At 42.4% G+C, this 24,047-nt stretch overlaps 2 protein-coding genes across 2 annotated transcripts in view; one reads left to right on the forward strand and one right to left on the reverse strand.

Moving 5' to 3' along the window:
- The window catches only part of hspa4a (heat shock protein 4a), a 460,486-nt gene that overhangs the window by 287,496 nt on the left and 148,943 nt on the right, over positions 1 to 24,047 (reverse strand). The window lies entirely within an intron of this gene.
- The window catches only part of LOC308304072 (beta-2 adrenergic receptor-like), a gene marked incomplete at both ends in the record, with an annotated part of 35,393 nt that continues 23,765 nt past the window's right edge, over positions 12,420 to 24,047 (forward strand). Inside the window, 2 exons of the mRNA XM_080748631.1 lie at positions 12,420 to 12,462; positions 21,320 to 21,384. Coding sequence (XP_080604757.1) covers positions 12,420 to 12,462; positions 21,320 to 21,384 — 108 coding nt within the window. The remainder of the gene's footprint in view (positions 12,463 to 21,319; positions 21,385 to 24,047) is intronic.

Raw genomic sequence — 24,047 nt, forward strand, 5'->3', positions numbered from 1 at the left:
AAAGTAGTATGTACTTAAGTAAACTTTTGAAGATGTATTACTTTACTGGAGTGTTTCCAATCTTTACTTATAATCCACTACACTGTACATCTCAGAGTGCAAATATTATACTTTTACTCCACCATAATTATTTGATAACTTACTTACTTTAACCACTTCAGCCCTATACATTGCGGCCATTTGAAAATAGCCGATCTAGAGTACAAGCTCAGAATGCATAACTGTAGATCTGCTATTTTCAAAAGATTTGAAAACTTGAAATGGGACATTCTGCATAACGAGTAATTTTACTTTTGATACTTGAGGTATATGTTGATACAGAATCACTGATACTTTCGTACTTTTACTCAAGTAAATTTTGAATTCCGGAGAGTATTTCTACATTGCCGTATTTATTGATACTTTTACCCAAGTAAAACATTTGAGTGCTTTCTCCACCACTGCACACTGTACACAGGGGCGTCACTAGGGGGGGGGGGGGGGGGGGGGGGGGGAGTGGGACTGAGTTACTAGGGCCCAAGGCGGAGGGGCCTTAATTATTTTATACTTTAGCTATTGAAAAATAGCAGATATACAAGCTCACAAGTCGTGAAAATGTGTGCAAATCTTTGAATATAAATTATGTATTTTTTAAGCGAACATTTGTAACTCAGACTTCTGGGAGGACCCTGGAACTAAATATTTTGAGATGGGGGGTCAAATAGGCCTACATATCATTTTGGGGTTCCTTCACATGAAAAGGTTTTGGCACCACTGATATACAGTAGAAACATAGATTTTTCTAAAAACATTCAAAGATTTTCACTATTTTTCAAAAATAGCAGATTTACAAGCTCGCAGCGTGGCTCTCGGTGCCCCACTGTGAGCTTGTAGATCTGCTATTTTTCAATAGTTAAACCACAAAATAACGCAGTGAATCCTTTGTACCCAGGGCCCAGGATTTGGTGCGACACCCCTGACTGTCAACTTCAAAAACAATGACTCCATGCTTCCTCCTCACACGCGGCCAAACCATTGACTGCACACAGAGAAATCCGTAGCGTTCTTTAACCCAGAGGGTGTTAAAAATGTACACAAGGGTCAATTTGGGATTTCTTTTAATGCACAATTTGCACACTCTCAGAGTTAAATTAACACTGGATATTTTACTGTGTAATTACTGTTTTGGTGCCCACTCTCACTCTTCTACTTAGCGTTGCTGCGAGGAAAAAAGGGGGAAGATACAAACAATTGCAAAGGTTTTGTTCCAAAATAGGATATCCTTCCTTTGAAAACAAATTTGACACCTATTTGGTAACTTCAGACACTTGCTTGTGGATATCTTTGACATCGTAATGATGTGTGTGTATTTTTTTAATACTGAGCATTGCCTAAAAGCTTAGAAATGTAAGTTGATAAGCATGACATGGACAATTTTGGGAACACAACAATTAAATTGTTTACTATCTTTTGGGTCTCCATATCACAGACTTGAGGCTTTGGAAGAATTGAGGAATACATTGTAAAACTCTACAGGTTCATTTGGTTCCAGTTGCACACTCAGATTTAAATGAGAACACGTACCGTTGGTGCCTATTGTGCTTGGCACATATCCTGGGGCAAGCTGCCCAGATAACTTATGTCATCCCAACTCATACTACTATGATTTCTGTCCGCTATACTAAGGGGCAGTTGCGATTTTATGACTTGTTACTACTGTCTTGTATTCCAAAAGGTCAATGGTAAGTAGCCTACATACTTTCTGTTAATGCTTATGCTATGTGTATGCCTATATGTTTTCCAAATGTGTGAAGACAGTAGACTGCGTGAAGTGAGCGAGATGAAAAAAAAAACCTGGGTGAAATCTGCCGATCTCAATAGGCAGTGTGTATTTCGGACTCCTGGAAAATTTGTTGCCAACAAGGCAACTTCTTGACCACAACGCCGTGTTGTGAGTGGTTTGTGAGCTTGCAGATCTGTGATTTTTTTGCCCAGTTTTAGCCGCAGAATATGGGGTGATATGGTTCAAGTTTTTAAAATTAGGGCTGTCTTATAACACTTAACTCTTATTATAGGCTTAGGGCTTCTCGTGGCCTGCTGTACTTTTGGATCCCCCAAACAGGGAATGTTTCTCCATGTGTTTGTGCTTCTCATTATCTGCCTCTGACATCACCAGGTCAAAACCTCTCCCTGACGCGTTATTTGGAATTGCACACGCGTTCTGGGCAAACCCCGCCCATGGAAGCTTTTGATTGGCTGAACTGGCGCTAGGGAGCGCTCCTTTTTGTCCGCTTGGACCGCACAGAGGTGCGCGGTGCGTTTATCGTGGGCTTGCCCAGGCCTTACGGCCTGGGCATAAATAGAACGATTGCATTCACCACGGCTTCGTAACTCGCGCGGCCGGCCCTGGTCCGCTCTTCGCGGCCACTCGCGCCTGCGGCGCTCGGGGGCGAAGAGCAGGACCAAGGTCCGCTGGCCTTCGCGCCGCTTGCAGTGTCGTGGACAATAATCAACGCCTCCGCCCAGAACGCGTGTGCAATTCCAAATAACGCCTCCCTGACTGTGATCAATATGTGATGATCAACAACATTACAGTTTTTTTTCTTTTGGTCACACTGCACGCACGCACACACACACACACACACACACACACACACACACACACACACACACACACACACACACACACACACACACACACACACACACACATACATTTGAAATGTTTATTTATGACCACATAAAGAGAAGTACAAGGATGCCTCATACAAAGGTCATAAACAATGACAGTGCAGTCAGAAAATATGAAAGAACAGCCAGTTACAAAGAGCCTAAACGGCAGAACATTGATACTGTACATACAGTAAAGATGACATACTTGTCAGACACGGCGGACATAAATCATGGATAAAGGAAACAACGCCTCCTCCAGATTGAGCGGCTTCCTATAATGGCTGACACTGAGCAATATTTTGCTAACTGTTTGGCCCTCCTTTTGGAGAGGCCTGCCATTTGTAAGCCCCTCACAACCAACTTGTGCACATGCCCTAGGCTCCCAAATATAAAAACCAAAAGTGTACATCTGTAGCCTAGCTGTGAGATGGTCTGCACTAGCTGTTGATATTTCAGCACTTTGGTTAGAAAGGCTTCTTCCAAACTGTAATCAAAAGTGCAGCCAACCTCGAGAATAGACACCTCCCTAAGGGTTTCATTTACAAAGACATCAGGGGTGTTAGCTGAAATGTTAGAGAACACAGAATCATCATTACACAGGTTAAACATGCTCGGCCTCACAGAAGAGTGCTTATACAGCATGATGGAGGACCCAAAAATAGAAGAGATATCTTTTGATATCAAGTCTACAATTCTGTCATGCCTACATACAGTATGTAGAGGCCCCTGTATACATGGCAACCATTTAAGATGTGGGACATGGTTTCAGCTATTTGCTCATTGCCATGATGAATACAGTGAGGGGCATGATTGCCTGGAAACCAGATGGAGAGATTAACTTTAGTTGGCAAAACCTGTAATCTTGCTTTCAAAGTAAAGACAACGATGCACTCATCTATGGCAACATTTTTGAACACAGAGTGAGAGACAGAATGGTCCGCAGCAGGGAGACAAGCAGTCATCCCTTGCAGTCTCAACTGAGTCCAGTGCTGCCGCTGTCTTTGCTGTTGTGCCCACAGGAGGCGACCTCAGGCATTTATCAGTGGAAGTTGGTGTTCTGTTCCACACACAGTCATAGTTGCTCTCACAGAAATACTGGGGTCAGATATGACATTCTCTGAGGAAGCCACTGCCTCAGAGTTAGACCCTACCCACTCCAGGGTAACATCAGCCCAGCAACACAAGTCATTTAAGTCCGGCCAGTCTGACCACACACCAAAGCCAGGGGAGCGACTGTCCAGCTTTCCATTCACTTTCCTCTTAAAACCTAGCACACACACACACACACACACACACACACACACACACACACACACACACACACACACACACACACACACACACACACACACACACACACACACACACACACACACACACACACACACACACACACACACACACACACACACACACACACACAGGTTTGCAATTGCTACTTTGTGGGGACATTACACATAGTCTACTATCTTTGTGGGGACATTCCATTCATTTTGAACCCTAACCCTAACCCTTAACCTAACCCCTAAACATCTTGTGGGGACCTATTAATAAGTACCCACAAGGTATTGTGCAAGGATTGTACTATCTTTGTGGGGACATGAGGTCCCCACAAAGTAGTAATTCCCTGTCCACACACACACACACACACGCACATACAGTATGTACAAACACACACACGGGCACACACAGCCTGTGATTGTTTAAAACTTGGACCACTTAGCCTGTATCAGATGCTTCTTCTTGAGAACAATGTCTGGCAGATTGACAGCATCTGACACTAGACTAATTTATCTGTGTGTGCGTGTGTGTGTATGTGTGTGTGTGTGTGCGTGTTTGCCGTACACACACACACACACACACACACACACACACACACACACACGCACACACACACACACACACACACACACACACACACACATGCTTGTGTGCTCAAGTGTCTTGGTGATACTCGAGTCTGAGAACATACTGTGACGTCTCCTATAATGTAATCATGAACTTAATATTATATACACCACCGCAGCCTGGACATAATCAGTTCTGCTGTCAGGTGGTGTGTGAGGAAATCCCAACGTATTCTTAATGTAAGCATCACTAAGGAGTCCATCGCTGATTTTAGATACAGGTGTATGGACCCATTTCCTGAGCACTTCCCTGCAGATGCAAACTGCGGAGCAACTGTGTTGCAAACAGTAACTAACCAGTTGTGGAGTAGAAGTAAAATGATTGAAAATGTGAAATACTCAAGTAAAGTACAAATACTCAAGATTGTACTTAAGTACTGTACTTAAAGGACAACTTTAGTTTTTTACAACAAGGGTTCATATTTTAGATTGTAATGAAAGAATATAAAAGATTAGTGTTAAATTGATTTCATTTACTTCTTTCTATTGTTTTAGAGATTCTTATTTCAATGGTTGGGGGCATGTGTACAAGTGGCTAAATAATTTTACACAGAATAAGCCCATTCCCAAGATACAACGCAACCTTTCATGGTTGGATGTGACTTATGGGGGCTAGAAGTGTTACTGTAAATAGCAATAAAGAAATTGCTGGCTTACTGTGTCTAAAACTACATATTTAGCCACTTGTACGCATGCCCCCATGCGTACGCATGCCCCATATTTTAGCACGGTAAACACGATAAAACAATAGAACGAAGCATATTAACACTCACTTTTTATTTTCTCTAATTACAATCTAAAATATGAACCCTTGTTGTAAAAAAACAAAGTTGTCCTTTAAAGGACACCCCAAAATAATAAAAAAAATCTACTGATTACTCATGCCATCAAGACTTGAGTTTAATAATATTTTTTTGTATTTGTCACATTCCTAAGACAAACATTTCATTATAGTAAATGTACCCCCATTGATTCCGGATGGGGACCCAAATGCATTTGGGTCCCCATCCGGAACTCCTTTAAAGGAGTAGTTCGCCCCAAAATGACTTTTTTTCTATTGATTAGTCATGCCAAGGAGAGTAGAGTTCAATAATATTTTTTGGTTTTTGTCACATTCCTAAGACAAAAATTTGATTCGAGTAAATTTACCCCCATTGATTCCGGATGGTGACCCGTTTCGAAACGGGTCACCATCCGGAATGAGTGGGGGTACATTTATTGTTATCACATTTTTGTCTTAGGAATGCGACAAAAAACAAAAAAAAATATTGAACTCTAGTCTCCATGGCATGACTAATCAATAGAAAAAAAGTCATTTTGGGGGTGAACTACTCCTTTAAGTAAATGTACAATGTAGGCTACAAGTTACTTTACACAAGTGTTTACACTGCAGCTAATGGCGGCGGTGGCCTCTCCAGGGTGTCGCTCAGGAAATCGGTCTATAGAAAGGAACTCTGCAGAGCCAGTGTTGATTTCATCGACTAATACTATGACGATTTTTTTTTGTTGTCTTAAATTATTATTGTTGTTGTTGTTACTACTATTATTGTTGTTATTTATTGATTTATTTTTATTTTTTCATCATTGTGAAACGTGACATTCAATGCAGTTGTGAGTTGTTGATGTGCCCGCCTAATCGCTGACTAGAGCAGTAACAGGATCGATAAGTTGATCAAGAAAGCAAGTAAAGGGAGCTCAGGAGTTTCCCGTCATGTGTCGACAGTCAGCACTTTTTGAAAGAGCAGCAGGAGCAACAGGCTCCTATAGCCAAAATGCCCCGCTGAATGTTTCTGGAAGTCTTTTATTCCTGCAGCAGTTCGGTTTTATAATGAACGCTTGTGATGCAATGACATGTATACATCTGCAAATGCATGTTTGTGTACAATATGTGCAAATGGGTGTGTTTATTTCCGTTAGTGAGCATGTCATAGAGCGAGAGAGGAAGAGGTGACTCATTCCAAAATCCCTAATGAGATGATTTCAAAGCAAGAATGTCAGATAGATAGATACCTTTATTATCCCACAGGGGAAATTCAGTTGCCCAGAGGCAGCACAGCAGTTAAGGTTACAAGTTACAGAGAAGTAAGAAAAAGAAAAAGAGTACTGTAGTGTACAGTCCAAAGAGCAAGCACAAAAAAGATAAATAAAACATAAAGTTTCGAAAGCTATTGCAAAAAAAAGAAGAAGAATATATACATAAAGTGACCACGAAACATTCAACGCTCATAAGTGACACGTCACACACACACAAAAAATCAAACCTCTGTTCGAAGTGGAGCTGTGTGTGTGTGTGTGTGTGTGTGTGTGTGTGTGTGTGTGTGTGTGTGTGTGTGTGTGTGTGTGTGGGTGTCTGGCCTGGCCTGAACAACAGCGCCCTCGTGTGGTCACAAAAGGTCCTGTAGGCTACATACAGACACGGAGACAGACAGACAGACAGACCCACACAGTGGAGCTGTGTGTGTGTGTGTGTGTGTGTGTGTGTGTGTGTGTGTGTGTGTGTGTGTGTGTGTGTGTGTGCAACAGCGCCCCTCCCTTAACATGTGTGGTCAGAAAAGGTTACTGCAGGCTACATACAGACACGGAGACAGACAGACAGACAGACAGACAGACCCACACACACCGCCACGTATAGGGAGCTTGTGTTCCACACAGCTCCAAAAAGCTATACTCAAAGCATAACTTAACAAACAGTGCCAAACAAAAAAAGTACACATAACAGTCACGGCTAGTCAATGCAGTCATGCAACACAAGTATCACACCGCCATATCAACACCGCAATAGTACACAGTACAACCAACACAACCCAATAGTGCAGGGCCAGAAAATAAGTGACCAAAGTCAGTGCAAATAAGTAAGAATATATATATTTTTTCCCCTTTTTTAAGCTATAATGGCTAATGGGAGCCACAGCAAGACGCCACAGCAACCCTCTCAGGGAAAAGTATGTTAGAGGTCAGACTCAGAGTCCGTACAACTTTTTGTTCCTGTGGTGAAAGGTAACAGTTGTCCAGGGTAATCCTATTAGGCCTAGGCAAGCGACCATCATGAGTCTCGTTGTATTGCTTGAGAGCGACCGGCACAAGGGTTTCCTGCAGCACTTTACAGGCCAGGCGCCCCGCCCGGCCAGAAAACCCCCCCCCCCCCCCCCCCCGCCCCCCCAAGAGTATTAAAAAAAAAAAAAAAAAAAAAAATCAATTTTTTTTTTAAATATTTTTTTTTTCAAAAAAACTTTTTGGACCTCCAACAATGTGATCGCGATCGCGAAATTGCATGTTTAACCCCCATACCAACCCTATCTTTCAAACATGGCAGCCATGTGAAGTTACTTGTGCCTCACTGGCAGGAGAGCAGAGCAGCGCATGCAGCTGCTTAATTGACGGTCGTTAACTTCTTTTGAAGTTCTCTGAGAGGCGAGCCTAGCCTAGGTCAACTTGACAGTGACACAGCTGCACAGCTAGTCGTAGATTGCGTCGAGAGAGAGAGAGAGAGAGAGAGAGAGAGAGAGAGAGAGAGAGAGAGAGAGAGAGAGAGAGAGAGCTCTTCTCATTTACTCACAACGACACAAGTAAAGTACAAATACCTGAAAATCTCCTTTGTACAGTATAAGTACAGTAGGCTACTTAAGTAAATCTACTTACTTACTTTACACCAATGTTGTTGTTTTTTTACTGTGCTGTAGACTTCTATTTATATGGCACGAGTGCTGGTTGATTAACCTGGGGGAAAAAAACAAGTTATACTGTCCTGTGAAAAACGTAGTTATTCAATGTTGAATAAATGTGGATGATAGCATGTAGTTGTGTTTTCCGTCATCATGGGCACATTCATGTGTTTTTTTATAGGGCAAAAATAAGAATTAATATTAAAAATTAAATGAATTAATTACTCGAATTCATTAATTAATTATCAAAAAATTTCCCCCCCTGGTCAAGACTTTTTCCTGCAGGAAACCCTGAAAGGACTTTCCAAGTCTTTCGCACCTCCGTCCTGGGTAGCGGAAACGGTTGTTTCCTCTCATACATATGTCAATCCCATATCACACAATTTCATAGGAAGAATGTCAGTCCCTAATCACACGATTTCATTGGAAAAATGTCAAAACATTTCCTCTAAATACTTTTCTTTCTTTTGTGTGTGGGGGGCTTTTATGCCTTTATTGATAGGACAGTAGACTGACAGGAAATGGGGAGAAAGATGGGGAGTGACACGCAGCATTTACCAAAGGTTGTCAGGCATCAGAGCCTATGTGGTATGTGCCTGGACCATTAGGCCAGCGCACGCCCCATGTACACATTTTTAAGTTCAAGTGGAACATCTTGTGAGCATTTCTTTCATGACATACACTTAGAGAAGCATAACATTTAAATTATGTTTACACATGTACGAGGACATTGTGCTGTGCTCTGAGAGAAACCTCAGGACTCCTTCTGAAAAAGGTCGGAGTCTGTGAGAATTCATAGAGGGCGCGGACGTCAATGTTCTGAGTGGTACCGACAGTATGGTATAAGTCATACCTTATACAGGTATGTATACAGTATCTGTACGTGTTGGCAGAGCCACAGTCACATACTGTAGGGACGACATTTCCTGCCAGGCCACCTCTGCTTCCTGCTGCTGCTAAGTGGACACTTGAAAGAAATGATTTCTTCACTTTTTTGTTATTCATGCGAGCGTGTGAGCGTCTGATGTGATGCAGCGGATGTCTGGTCCATGGGCACAATGTCAGCAACTGGGACCAGATGAGGGTGAGATCTCATGGCTGTACTGTAGGAGTGTACCTACGTGCCACTGCCTTCTCGCATGCATCCAGGGGTGTCACACCAAATTCTGGGCCCTGGCCCCATGAATGTTCTTCATAGGGGGAACTGAGAACGCATTATTACGCATTATTTTGTGCTTTAACTATTGAAACATAGCAGATATACAAGCTCACAGCGCTGCTCTGCGAGCTTGTAGATCTGCTATTTTTGAAAATGTGTTCAAATTTGTGCAAGACTTTGAATATTTCAAGTCCTTCTATAAGGTTTTTTGAAAAAAACTATGTTTCTATGTCAGTGGTGCTCAAACCTTTTCATGTGAAGGACCCCCAAAATGATATGTATTTGGCCACGGACCCCCCATCTCAAAATATTTTAAAAAATACTTAAAAAATACATATATTCAAAGATTTGCACATTTTCACGACTTTTCAAAAATAGCAGATCTACAAGCTCGCAGCACGGCACTTGTGAGCTTGTATATCTGCTATTTTTCAATAGCTAAATTATGAAATAATTAAGGCCCCTCCACCTTGGGGCCTAGTAACTCAGTCCCACTTTTCCCCTCCTTGTGACACCCATGACTGTAGGAGTGTGCGTGCCACTGCCTGTCTGCATGCATCCCTCCATGTCAGTGTCAGTGTCAGTGTTGTCTGTCATCTGTCTCCACCTACTATACTGCCCCAGAGCTTCAGGGTGACAGACCGGCATTCTGACACGCAGCCAAAACATTTGTCTGAATCAACAGTTTCATTCTGAAATGCTTTCAGACGTACAGTGGATGCAAGCCTAATAGAGATGAATTATCTTAGAATCAGGTTATTAGGCACAATGTTTTTGGGGTTCTATGAAAAGGCACAGTGTAATGGCGATCACAATGCTTGACCTACAACTACGGGGCTACAGAAACCAGTAATTACAATTACAATGTAGGCATTTGGATTTGGCAGACGCTCTTAGACCGGAGCCACCTAGGGACAAAGTGTTTATAAAGGCTAATAGATCGATTAGCTCAAAGCATCTGAACAATTCTACTCACTTGTGCCTACACATTTAGGTGAACGTTTCAAAGTGGTACCAATCTCACCATGTCATAGTTATCCAAGATGTGATAGTCATTAGTCACACATAGATTTAGCAGTGGCGTGGTATTGAAAACAGAAACTGGAGGAGATTCCAAGGCACACACACTCTACAGACTGAGCTGACAATCCATCCTCTGTTTTCCGAGCCCAACAACAACAACAAAACAATGACAACTCGGGGAAGGTGCGTTCCCTGAAAGCTGATTTTGTGAGACATCCAATCCAAACAGAAGTCAGTTGAGCAGATCTCTTCCAGGATGGATGAGATGAGGCCAGATGAGGCTCGCCATTCTTCACACGATGACAATGTTTTGGGGCTGTGTGCGTCATGCTCACTCACGCTCATGACTCATGCCGTTTCACTGGTATATAATCAGAGGCCAGCTTCTAAGGCAAAAGTAAAACAAATGTTATATAAAACTGCCCCCAAAAGTCCAGAAACTTGGGGCACCCGCTGGCCTGGTGGTCAAGGCACGTACCATATACTAGGCTATGATGCCTGTGGGCGTCGCCGGTTCGATTCCCGATCCGGACGACCTTTGCCACATGTCATTCCCCATCTCTCTACCCATTTCCTGTCAGTCTACTGTCCTATCGAATAAAGGCATAAAAAGCCCAAAAACAAATCTTAAAAAAAAAAAAAAGTCCAGAAACTTAAATTCGGACGATAATAATTTCCCCTTCAATATTACCAATTGGTATTGTGTTTTACATAATTGTTATCGTTGCTTAATCACCTTTACAACAAGGTATAACTTGTAAGGATAGTGCAATCGTGGCAAAAAAACAAAAAACAAAAAAAAGATTATGCTTCTCTTGTTTGAGCGACCTGCCAGCTGTGTGTGTGTGTGTGTGAGTGTGAGTGTGATTGTGTGTGTGTGTGTGTGTGTGTGTGTGTGTGTGTGTGTGTGTGTGTGTGTGTGTGTGTGTGTGTGTGTGTGTGTGTGTGTGTGTGTGTGTGTGTGTGTGTGTGTAATGCAACAGGATGTCGGTAGAGTGTCTTTTCCTTCAAAACCAGAGTCCCCTCAGGGCTCTTGTCAACACTGATATGCGTGTTGACTCTGTATCAGATGGCACTCATCACAGCCACCCTGGTGGTGCCTCCGTAACTCCACAGGGTCAATGGTGTCACATTTAATGGAGAGAATCACGATACAAAAACCCGAGCAAGAAATCCAGGCAATTGAATTGAAGTCCTTTTGTTTCTTGTGCAGCAAAGCGGGATATGTTAGCTCGGGTAGTGCAGTTGTAAGATCCCTGCCCACCACCACAGAGGTTGTGGGTCCTAATCCACCGCGGCGCATCCAGCTTTGTGGGGCGTCTACACAAATGAACCCTTTGTCAGCCTTCTGATTGGTACCTGACTGACCAACCAGCAGGTGGAAGTACATGTACTTCCACCTCTTTGAGCGGTGGTCACAACGCTCCTATACGTGGCCGTGTGTGTGGGTCTGTCTGTCTGTCTGTTTGTCTGTCTGTCTGTCTGTATGTCTCCGTAGCCTGGCCCTGCAGTAACCTTTTCTGACCACACATGTTAAGGGAGGGGCGCTGTTGCACACACACACACACACACACACACACACACACACACACACACACACACACACACACACACACACACACACACACACACACCACCGCTCAGTTCACACGAGTGTGATTTTTTATTTTGAATTTGCTAAAACATAATTTTTGGAGAAATAAAAACATTTAAAAACTTGCCCAGTCACTATACTTCACCTGAGAGGTTTCCTTTTACTGAAACCATGTTTAAAATGAGAATTGAATACACAAAATAACAATAAGAAGCAACGGAATTTCTATGGTAGTGGATGGAGAGAAAGGATTTTTGTCCCACCAAGACACAGCAACCAATGGGTGCAAAGAGGGGCGGGACTTGACAAAGGGTGAATTAGCCTCTATTCGGGGGAGGGAAGCCGAGCAGAGAGGCTGATATGAAATCCTATGGGCTGGGGGTGGCACCTGTCGGCTGAGAGTGTTGGGTAGGAGGAGTAGGATGAAGGCTCGACGTCCTCCCGGCGGGGGCTCCTCACTGGCAGGTGAGTCAGTAGGATGCAACTGCAGTGACCAAGCACACAGAAATGAGGGCTTGGTCATTAATTGGCATAACGACTAAAGTGTGGAGAAAAAGGGGGTACAAAATGTATTGGCTACTCTACTTCTTTTTTTTTCAGTGGGAAAGAAAGAAAATAATTAAGAAAACGGCCCACAAGTAACACTTCATAGATCACAACCTATCAATCTGTCTGGACCTGGACCGTAGACTAGACATGCCTGTGTGAGCCTAAACAAGCCTTAAACATCACCATACGTCTCTCCCCTGTCCCCCCCATATGGAAAGACCTTGGTTTACACAGACTCTGGACTGATGGTGTGTCTGGATCTGGTGCTGTTTGGACTGAGAAGAATGATCTGATTCAGTTAGGACGTTCACATGCTGGAGAGCACAGGGGAAACATGCCTCACTGGACCATACAGCCACTAACAGACATGCTAGAGCAAAGACGAGTTTATTCTTCATGGCACAATGCTTGTTGAGAGGCTTGTGAGACGAGGCAGGACATACATCAAACTTGATAACTTGATAATCCCAACTCTAGCTGAGGCAAAGAGAAGTCAGACTTGTCCCTGGATTCAGCTTGCTAGTAAGAAAGACATTTGAAAATGTTAACTGTCCATTGTGTCCAACACCAGTCAGATTATTACAGTGGTCATGGAAGTGGAATTGTGCTGCAGGCAGCTTTTGTCATGGGAAAGAGAAATCTGAATTAAGTGTAAATACAGTGACTCATATTACTGCTGAGTAATGTGATGTGGTGGAATTCTATCTGAACACAACGTGGTTATTGCGACCGTAGGTTGCATTTAGTATGATGTAAACCTGCAAGATCATGTCTGTCTGTCACGCTCCATATATGGCCAAGATCACTGATGTCATCAATATTAAGCCCATATCTGGGAATGCCCATATATGGACATATTGTGTCTGTTGTTTCTGAGGGCGACGTCACTTCTCGCGTCTTACTGGTGGGACACATTGACAGTTGCTTGGCATACGAGCTGGTGAGGTTATAACATTTCCTTTATAATAATTCTTAATACTTCACTGGCATTTACTGTAAATCTAAGATAGTAAAGAAAAGACCAAATAACCAAATATAGGGTCAGCAACTTATTGAGACTGTCTCTGCATAGTCTTGAGAACTTGAGGTTGATTTATTTGTGATTACTAACTTCACAAGAATGTACCGGTATATGTACTAGTTTAGTTTAGTTAATTTATTAGCACATTATTATTATATAACAAAATAGAACAATACATATCAAAGAAACAAGATGCTGTGCAAGGAAAGGATGAAGCCGGCAGGCTTATTTGGAATCCTTTCCTTAATGGATGAGGTCATTGAATTAACACTTGAGGACAGACAGGCGGGTTTTCACAATACTTGGAATGATAATAAATGATGAGTTACTCATAACATCTCCTCTTTTATCACCTCCTCCAAGGTTAAGTAAGTGCCACAGGCCTACTGTATTGTTCTTACGGTCACTGAATCCTTCCAGAGACAAGGAAGGAACCCTGTGGAATTGAAGTGAAGGTGAAAGAAGATATGTCAGAGTTGACCACCAACGACGATCTGTGTCCTATGCCTCTTTCAGTCTCCTTCCCTTCCCTGAAGAGTTTATAAATCTTTCTCCCTCACAAAGCTCACAACGCGGCTTCTTTTGAAAAGGTTTGACACATTTGGAAAACTTTGAGTACTTATACTTTGGTATACTATAGTATACTTGACGGAGGTGATAAAAGAGGAGAATTTAGACAAAATGATCATTTCAAGTATTGTGAGAATCCGCCAGTCTGCGTCCTAAAGTTACTTTGCAAACCACAAACAAACAAAGCACATACACATATTACAAAGCACATATTACAATACCCTGCCTTGCACTGCTGCTGCAGGCAGGGCAATATAGATCTCTTGACCTAAGAGGAACATATAGGCCTATGCTAAGGATCATTTGCAAGCACTAGGTAAGTCTAGTTGCTGTGATAAAGTGAAGAGAAAGGGCATAATGGAGGAGAGGAAGGGAAATGGCGATGAAAGATAGACAGAGTGGTGAGGACAAGCAGCAAAAAACAACAAGGAAAATATTTAGAGAGAGAAAGAGAGAGAGACAGAGAGTGAGAGAAACGAAAGAGAAGTTGAACAATGAAGTGAGACTAGACAAGATAGAGTGTGATGAAAGGGAGCTTGGAGAACAAGAGCGATAGAGAAAGGTGCTGACTAACATTAATGTTTCTGCTAGAAACATTCAGATCTAGGTCAACTTGTGGACACTTCATCTGTCATGTACGCGCGCGCGCGCGCGCACACACACACACACACACACACACACACACACACACACACACACACACACACACACACACACACACACACACACACACACACACACACACACACACACACACACACACACACACACACACACACAGGAACACAAGAATGCACAGAGAGCATGCGTCAAATATGATTATTTTTTAAAATGTTACAATTTTTAACAATTTAATACACATAAAATGTTTAACCTATAATGACATGCCCAATTTCTTTGAGAAAGACTGGTATAACTATGGGGTTGGGTGGTGGGTGACATGCATTAACAGTAGGCTACATGAGAAATAGAGCAGAGAAAGGGGAACATGTGGGCCAGGAGATAACGAGACAGAGAGAGAGAGCCCTCTTGAACCCTAGCTCTCCTATTCTGGGTTCAACGTTTGTCGGAAATAGACGATCTAGATCTGCTATTCATGAGTTTGAAATGTAGTCCTACATGTTGGGGACCAACACAGGTGTTTCAATTTGTCTGATTGGCATAGAACAAATTGAAACACCTGTTTTGGTCCCCAACATGGCATTTGATACTCAGTGGTTTTCATTTTCGACACTTTTCATATCCATTATTTATTCTATCATTTGTTTGAGCCACTGACCACCATTTGATGAGATTTAACCTCTCAGACCCAAAACTTTGAATATTTTGTTATCCTTGGATAAGATGTAGCCTACGTATAAAGGGTTTCACCAACCTAACTTCAGGTCATGTCAAGCCTATTAGCCTTGTGTCGCTTGCCAGAAATACCCGATCTATAAGCTCACAATGCTTTTGTGACGCGCTATGAGCTTGTAGACAGCTACTTTCGGCACACAGCAACGTCCCTCCACAAGGGATCAAGGGAGGGCGGTCGGTCAGAGTTTTGTCAATGAGGTTTACAGTTTACAGTTTACAGTTTAGGCATTTAGCAGACGCTTTTAATCCAAAGCGACTTACAATGAGCAGATAACATCACAATAATAAACAAGATAATATGTCAGTACATCATCAACAATATAACAAATGCAAATGTATATCTATCTAGAAAAAAAAACACAATATAATCAAAGTTCTTAAAAACCTAAAAACAAAAACAAATGCTAACTTGCTTCATGTATGGTCATTGATTTTTTCTGTAGTGCTAAGGGTTTAGGTGGAGTCTGAAAAGGTGAGTCTTCAGTCCACGGCGAAAGCTAGCGAGTGAGTCCTTTGTTCTAAGTGCGACAGGGAGTTTATTCCACAACTTGGGGGCCAGGAGGGCAAACTGTCTCGGACGAGTGGATTTTTGCCCTGGAGTTTTTAGCGAGGGTTCTGTCAGCATCCCTGTGTTAGCTGATCTAAGTGAACGGGTGGGGGTGTAGGGGTTGATCAGGTTTTGGAGGTATGGAGGAGCCATACCTTTGGCTGCTTTGAAGGTCAGCATCAGTGTTTTGTATTCAGTGCGGGCCGCAACCGGGAGCCAGTGGAGGCTGCGGAGAAGGGGAGAGACATGTGAGAACTTAGGCTGGTTGAAGACCAGTCGTGCCGTGGCATTTTGGATCAGTTGGAGAGGTTTAAGTGCACAAGCCGGGAGACCAGTGAGGAGAGAGTTACAATAGTCAAGCTTTGATAAGACAGATGTCTGAATGAGGAGCTGGGCTGCCTCCTGGGTGAGGAAGGGTCTGATTTTACGGATGTTATAGAGTGTGAACCTACAGGACCGGGTGACTGATGCAATGTGTGCCTTGAATGATAGCTGGCTGTCCAGGACCACACCAAGATTTCTAGCAGTAGGAACTGAAGTCACCAATGCATTATCTATGGAAATAGTGAGATCTTGCATGGGGCAAGACTTAGCTGGGAAGAAGAGTAGCTCCGTCTTGTCCGGGTTCAGCTTAAGGTGGTGGGCTGACATCCACTGTGAGATGTCGGCCAGACATGCAGCAATGCGTTCTTCCACCTGGGTGGCAGAAGGGGGGAAGGACAAAAACAGTTGAGTGTCATCAGCATAGCAGTGAAAGGATAGATTGTGAGCAGAGATTACAGCACCAAGGGATTTGGTGTACAGGGAGAAAAGCAGAGGGCCAAGTACGGATCCCTGGGGGACTCCCGTTTGGAGGGTTCGGGGGGATGAAAGCAAACCTTTCCATGAGACCTGATAGGTCCGGTCCGACAGGTAGGAGGAGAACCACTTTAGTGCCGTCCCGGTGATGCCTAGGTCAGCAAGGGTGTCCAGGAGCAGCTGGTGATTCACTGTGTCGAATGCCGCTGATAGATCCAGAAGGATCAGGACTGCAGAGTGGGAGGCAGCCTGGGCAACATGGAGTGCTTCTGTGACTGCTAGGAGTGCCGTTTCTGTAGAATGGGCCGGTTTAAAACCTGACTGGTTGGGATCCAGCAGGTTGTTCTGTGAGAGATGGAGAGAAAGCTGGTTAGAGACCACACGTTCAAGGGTTTTTGAAAGAAATGAGAGGAGGGATACCGGTCTGTAGTTCTTGACGTCCGAGGGGTCAAGAGTTGTTTTTTTGAGGAGTGGTGATACTCTGGCTGCCTTGAAGGCAGCTGGGACACAGCCTGAGGTTACAGAACTGTTGATGATGGCGGTTATGAAGGGGAGTAGGTCAGGTGCGATCGTCTGGAAGAGTGGAGAAGGGATTGGATCCAGGGCACAGGTGGTAGGTCTAGAGGAAGTCACTAGTTTTAGGTTGCATGACCTACACTAACAGATTATAATCTAAGCTTGAGGAAACTGCGTTACTGGTTGATGCAGTCAAGACCTTATTAGACACATTTTGACACTTTGACCTGCTTTGCAGTGTTTTCTCAGCTTCCTTGAAAGTTGAAAGTCAACAGCATGAAGTGAACACACAATGTTTTGACAGCTGGGCAGAGATAGTGGTAAAATGCCTAAAGATTATTGGATCAATTTTACATTTAGCTTTCATATTGTATATAAATCTTCTTACAGAACATGTTATTGTTTGCTGTCAGGCAGAAACCTTGTATCTGTATTTCAACATTTCTTTTTTCTTTTCGTAAATTAATGTCCATCGTAACGTAATACTACATACAACACAAAGGTAGAAAAATGGGTGATCTACAAGCTCGCCATGCATCGCATCACAACACATTGTAAATGGTAAATGGAGCATTTATATAGCACCTTTATCCAAGGTGCTTTACAATGATTGTGCATTACATTCACCCATTCACATACACATGCACTAGCATATGGAGCAATTAGGGGTTCTTGCTCAAGGACACTTCAACACTAACTCTGGGGGTTCCCAGGATCGAACTTCTGATTCCCCTCTATTGTGAGCTTGTAGATCGGTTATTTCTGCTACTGTATTTCAGAATTTGTTTTAAGCAAAAGTGAACATTAAAGTGAAAATGGTTACGTTTGTCTGTGGGGTTTATAAATATTGAACCAAAAGTATATGAAAAATATTAAGGAGAGCTTTTGACTAAATAATAATTACATCTGATCCAAATTGGAACACAGGTTCTTTAAGTCACAGTTTTGGGCATACACGGTTTCCACCCGGCAGCGTGGATATTATTGTACATATGTGCGTTGATGTCATGTTGGAATGTTTTGAGAAATAGAGACAGGATAGCTGCTATAAGCTGCTTGAGCAGAAGATAATATACTGTACAGTATGGCCCCCAGCCCGGGTGGAACCACCATGCATGATGGTATAGACAGACAGTAGTATAGTGGTTCTCAAGGCACCCATAATAACCTTTTCATTCACGGCACCCCTGAATTACATTGTTACTTTACGGCACCCAATTTTCTAATATTAACGCTACATAAATATGTAAATCTTTCCCCCAAAGATAGAGTTTGTCATGAGGAAAACTGGAGAGAATATCTTTTTCCATTAGGACATATCGAAAATAACTTTTAAACTTTTTTTCAACCCCACCATTTCTATTCTGGGGGGAACAGTCACCAAAAATAGCCGATCTACAAGCTCACAACGCGTCACTGCTATTTGATTGATAAAATCCAAATATTAGCAAAGTATTCTGTGGCACCCCTGGACTTGTGTCACAGCACCCTAGGGTGTCACAGTAGGGTGGATCTTAAATTACCTTTTTTAGATTTTCTTGAGTCTCACCCCCCAATTATGTTCCAATGTACAAAAAACTGCTTTGGTTAAAATTTGGTTGAATTTCAAGCATATTTAGAGGTAGCTCAATCAAGTCAAAGATTGTACATTTTATTGGTCAAAATCGAATTGCACTGCAGGCACATTTAAGTTATACATTACACATTATTCTTATACTAAGCACAGAAATTATATTTTTTAAGCTTACAAATCTAAACACAAATCTGATTACATGTTTGTCATATGTCAAACCAGAATTAATGTATTGTAGGAAATAGCAAAGCAAAGAATGACAAATTGCTATTTTTCATTTAACGTGCACAATGACATGTCTTTATTGCACACTCTTCAATCATACTCACAACAAGTACACAGCCCTACTTCCTTGTTTACCCCCCAAAACCCCGAAAGTCACTGCAGTATAGCAATTCAGTAGTTACTGATCAATTAAAGTTTGTTTACGGCTATCGGGATACTTGTGCCGATGGTTCTGCACAATTTGCAGCAAGTATTGGAGTTGGGACTCATCTTTAGTAATGAGACCACAATATTCTTGTATTAGGTCAACCCCACGCTCTGCATGATCATTGACAACATTCATTGCCTTCACTACAGCCAGAGCTTCTTGGTAGTCTACCCTGGGCTCCCACTCATCGGGATCAACGTCAAGGAAGTCATCTGGGAGATCCATCATTTTGAAAAGCACTTCAATGTTCTTCCTTGCAATTGTTCCAAGGTCAACAGTAATTCTCAGTTCATGATCTTCATTTCCATCTTTCATGGCTCTCACCATCAGCCTCTTCGTTTGCGCGCTCACTTGACTGTCAAACAATGCAAGTCCGACAATCTCTGGAGCAAAATACCATAAGTGATTGGAACACTTTTGAGAAGCAGCTTTAGACACCTCAGTATTTATTGATGAATATTCCAGCAACGATTTTAACAGCTGCCAAGTAATTTAGTGGAGCGCTGACAGCAACAGGTGCCATCATCCATGCCTTCACATAATTGCAAACTGCAAAAATGCACAAATCCATGCATGCTTTTTCTTCCCTGAAGGTCAGTTTGAATTGGCCATGAAACATCCAGATCTTCATACAATAAATAACCTTTGCCATCCAACGGGCATGATGGGTAGCTCCTGGAGCTCTGAACCGGATACCTCGAGCAGCGAGGTATCCGGTTCATCAATAAATGCAGAGGTGTCTAAAGCTGCTTCTCAAAAGTTTTCCAATCACTTATGGTGAACAGGGGCATATGAAGAGAATTACTGTTGACCTTGGAACAATTGCAAGGAAGAACATTGAAGATTTTTTCCAAGGTGCTTTGAGTGGGAGCCCAGGGAGGACTACCAAGAAGCTCTGGCTGTAGTGAAGGCGATGAATGTTGTTAATGATCATGCAGAGTGTGGGGTTGACCTAATACAAGAATATTGTGGTCTCATTACTAAAGATGAGTCCCAACTCCAATACTTGCTGCAAATTGTGCAGGACTATCGGCACAAGTATCCCGATAGCCGTAAACAAACTTTAATTGATCAGTAACTACTGAATTGCTATACTGCAGTGACTTTCGGGGGTTTTGGGGGTAAACAAGGAAGTGGGGCTGTGTACTTGTTGTGTGTTGTGAGTATGATTGAAGAGTGTGCAATAAAGACATGTCATTGTGCACGTTAAATGAAAAATTGCAAATTGACATTCTTTGCTTTGCTATTACCTACAATACATTAATTCTGGTTTGACATATGACAAACATGTAATCAGATTTGTGTTTAGATTTGTAAGCTTAAAAAATATCATTTCTGTGCTTAGTATAAGAATAATGTGTAATGTATAACTTAAATGTGCCTGCAGTGCAATTCGATTTTGACCAATAAAATGTACAATCTTTGACTTGATTGAGCTACCTCTAAATATGCTTGAAATTCAACCAAATTTTAACCAAAGCAGTTTTTTGTACATTGGAACATAATTGAGACTCAAGAAAATCAGAAAAAGGTCATTTAAGATCCACCCTAGTGTCACAGCACAGCACCCACTTTGAGAAACCCTGGTATAGACAGGATAACCTGCACAGAAAGCTACCACATGGGGACTAGAACCACAAAAATGTAATGAAATCTCTTTAGCATCAAAAACAAACTTGCACAAGTCTTGCTTCAGTTGTGAAAGATGAAAGGAGATTCGTGACAATGTTTGTGAGGTGGCTGATCAACCACTGATCCGCGTGAGCATGACACACCGAAACCACGAAGTCAGTTTGCTCTCTTGTTTTAAAGCCTTTGTGATAAATCTGAAACCTTAGTGGAGAAATAAAACCTTGATGTACTTTAGAGAACCTAGAACTCTCCAACCACAATCAGTTCGCTTAGTTTGTATTGGCAGTGAATGTGATTTAATGTGGTGTGGTGTGTGACTGTGATCAGCCGGAGAATCTGAACAGCAGTCGCTGATCCGCACTGTTGTGACAAAAAGAGAGTTGATGCAGAAGGCAAAGCTCTCTGTCTACCGAGCAATCTTTGTTCTTACTCTCACCTATGGTCATGAAGTGTGGGTCATAACCGAAAGAATAAGGTTGCGAGTACAATTGGCCGAATTGAGTTTTCTCAGACAGGTGGCTGGTATCTCCCTTAGAGATAGGGTGAGAAGTTCAGTCACTCGAGTGAGACTCAGAGTACTCCTTCACTTGGAAAGGAGTCAGCTTAGGTGGTTCGGGCATCTAGTATGGATGCCTCCCGAGTGTCTCGCTAGGGAGGTCTTCTATGCACGTCCCGCTGGGGGCAGACCCCCTGGCAGACCAAAGACCAGATGGAAGGATTACATCTCCACACTGGCCAGGGAACGCCTGGGGATCCCCAAGGGGGAAGTGGATAATGTTGCTCAGGAGAGGGAACACTGGAAATCTCTGTTGGAACTGTTACCCTCGCGACCTGATTCCGGATAAGCGGTTGAAGATGGATTGATGGATGGTGTATGATGTGAGGTGTGGAGAATTGTCATGGATGATTATGCCAATTTGAAAAGTTTCAAAGATTGCCATCCAAAGGCCCAAAACTACTATAAAGTTGTATTTTTCTCCAAATTAGTTTCAGCATCATCCTATTAATTATGGTGGAGCAGGAGACACTGTTTACAAATTAAATATTTGTATAAAAAAATCTACTACATTTTGGTGCAAGAAAAATATTACACTTCATGACACTCACACTGTGAAAATGTTGAATGATACATGATTTTCTAACCACACCACCATGAAAAACGACAGTCTCACTCGCCATTAATCCATGGTTTCTGGTGGATAAATCCGAACAGTACTTTTTTGGAACATCATCATCAATGCACTTAATGATAAAACTAGTAATTGTGACTGAGAGCTCATTGACATAAATGGTAAATGTACACACACACATTCACACACCGATGGCAGAGGAAACCAATGCCATGCAAGTCACTATCCTGCTCATCGAGAGCAATTAGGCGTTCAGTGTCTTGCTCAAGGACACTTCGACACTCTGGGGGAGCCCGGGATCGAACTGTGTAGAGTGGCCGCTCTACCGGCCACTCTACCCCTGTGTCACTGCCACCCGAGGCGTGCTTGCTTAAACATTCCTAGAGGCGTGCTTGCTTAAAGATCTCCCAGTTGACTTGTTCAATGCAGGATTGCATCTGCTTGTAGGCAGGAAGCAGTTGATGGAGCAAGGGGTCTGATGTTTCCAAAGGGTGGCCAGTGGGAGTAATAAAGGCTCCCCTTTTTATTACTCCTTTCTATTAGAGTAGGTGATTTTGGAGGAAACGTGCTGTAGCTTGAGGCTTTGTGATACATACAGCTGTCATCTCTGCAGCCCTCGAGGCAGTTCGTCCAGTGTACGTCACTGTCTGGCTGACCAGAGGAAACAGCTTTTCCACCGGTTGGTCCAGATGAGCCAGCACAGCACTGCTTTGACTGATTGACTGCCAATTTATTGAACCATTTTGAGAATTTGTCTTACACATGATCAAGCACGCTGCAGTCAACAGATAACTTACAGGAGTGTTCACAATGAGACGTTGACGGCAACAAGGACTAAAGACTAAAGCAACAGCAGACCTGTCAACCTATTAAGCAGCTCTATGGGTGCGGACGGTCATCAGTCATTTCCTTTGTCACCCTGCTAGGTGGCTGGGAGCTAGCCTGGTGTGTGTCATCAAGACATATAGCACTAACATTGGACTGGAATGGAAAATGGAGATGATTCAAAATGGTAAATGGTAAATGGTGCATTTATATAGCGCTTTTATCCAAAGCGCTTTACAATGTGCTTTACATTCACCCATTCACACACACATTCATACACCGGTGGCGGTGAAAACCATGCAAGGCACCAACCAGCTCACCGGGAGCAACTAGGGGTTCAGTGTCTTGCCCAAGGACACTTCGACATGTAGACAGGAGAAGCTGGGATTTGAACCGCCGACCCATGGATCATTCATTCAAAATCCAAAAGGTTTATTTATCACACATTGAAATATTGGACCTGTATATAGAATGCACAGACTGTGCTAACTGTGCTAACAATATAAAAAGAAAACAAGATACTTTAATAATAAAACAATTCAACAAGACAAACAATACCAGTTTAAAAAATTTAAGCAGTAATAGTTTCTGTCGTAATCTGAAGACTCACCTCCACCTTAGCCCATAGCATTTACCATAGCACTTGACCATACAGGCTTATACAAAGGCTAAAATGTCATTTAGATAACATGTTACAGTATATAGACTGATGTCAGGTCATTGTTGATCTGGCATCCTAGTGTGTATAGCTTTGATGTACAGATTATTGATTTTATTAGATTTTTAGTTTTTGATTATTCTACTGTTAGGCTGATGATAGGTTCTTGGTTTACGTATGTTTTTAGATGACTATTTCTATATGCATTTGATGTAATAACCTTGTGCTCTCCTTGATTATTGTAAATCGCTCTGGATTAAGAGTGTCTGCTAAATGCCTAAATTGTAAATTGTAGGCCTAATAATGCAAAATGTATATTGGCATGTACTGTACTGTAAAGTGTATGTGTTGCGTGTTAGTGCAGAAACATTAAAATAAACTTATTCTGGGCAAAAACACTGACTGTATATTACTGAATATCATTGCATGAAAAGAATACAGT

The sequence above is a fragment of the Nannobrachium achirus genome, assembly GCF_963921795.1.
Source record: "Nannobrachium achirus genome assembly, chromosome: 19".
In the NCBI taxonomy this organism is placed as follows: domain Eukaryota; kingdom Metazoa; phylum Chordata; class Actinopteri; order Myctophiformes; family Myctophidae; genus Nannobrachium; species Nannobrachium achirus.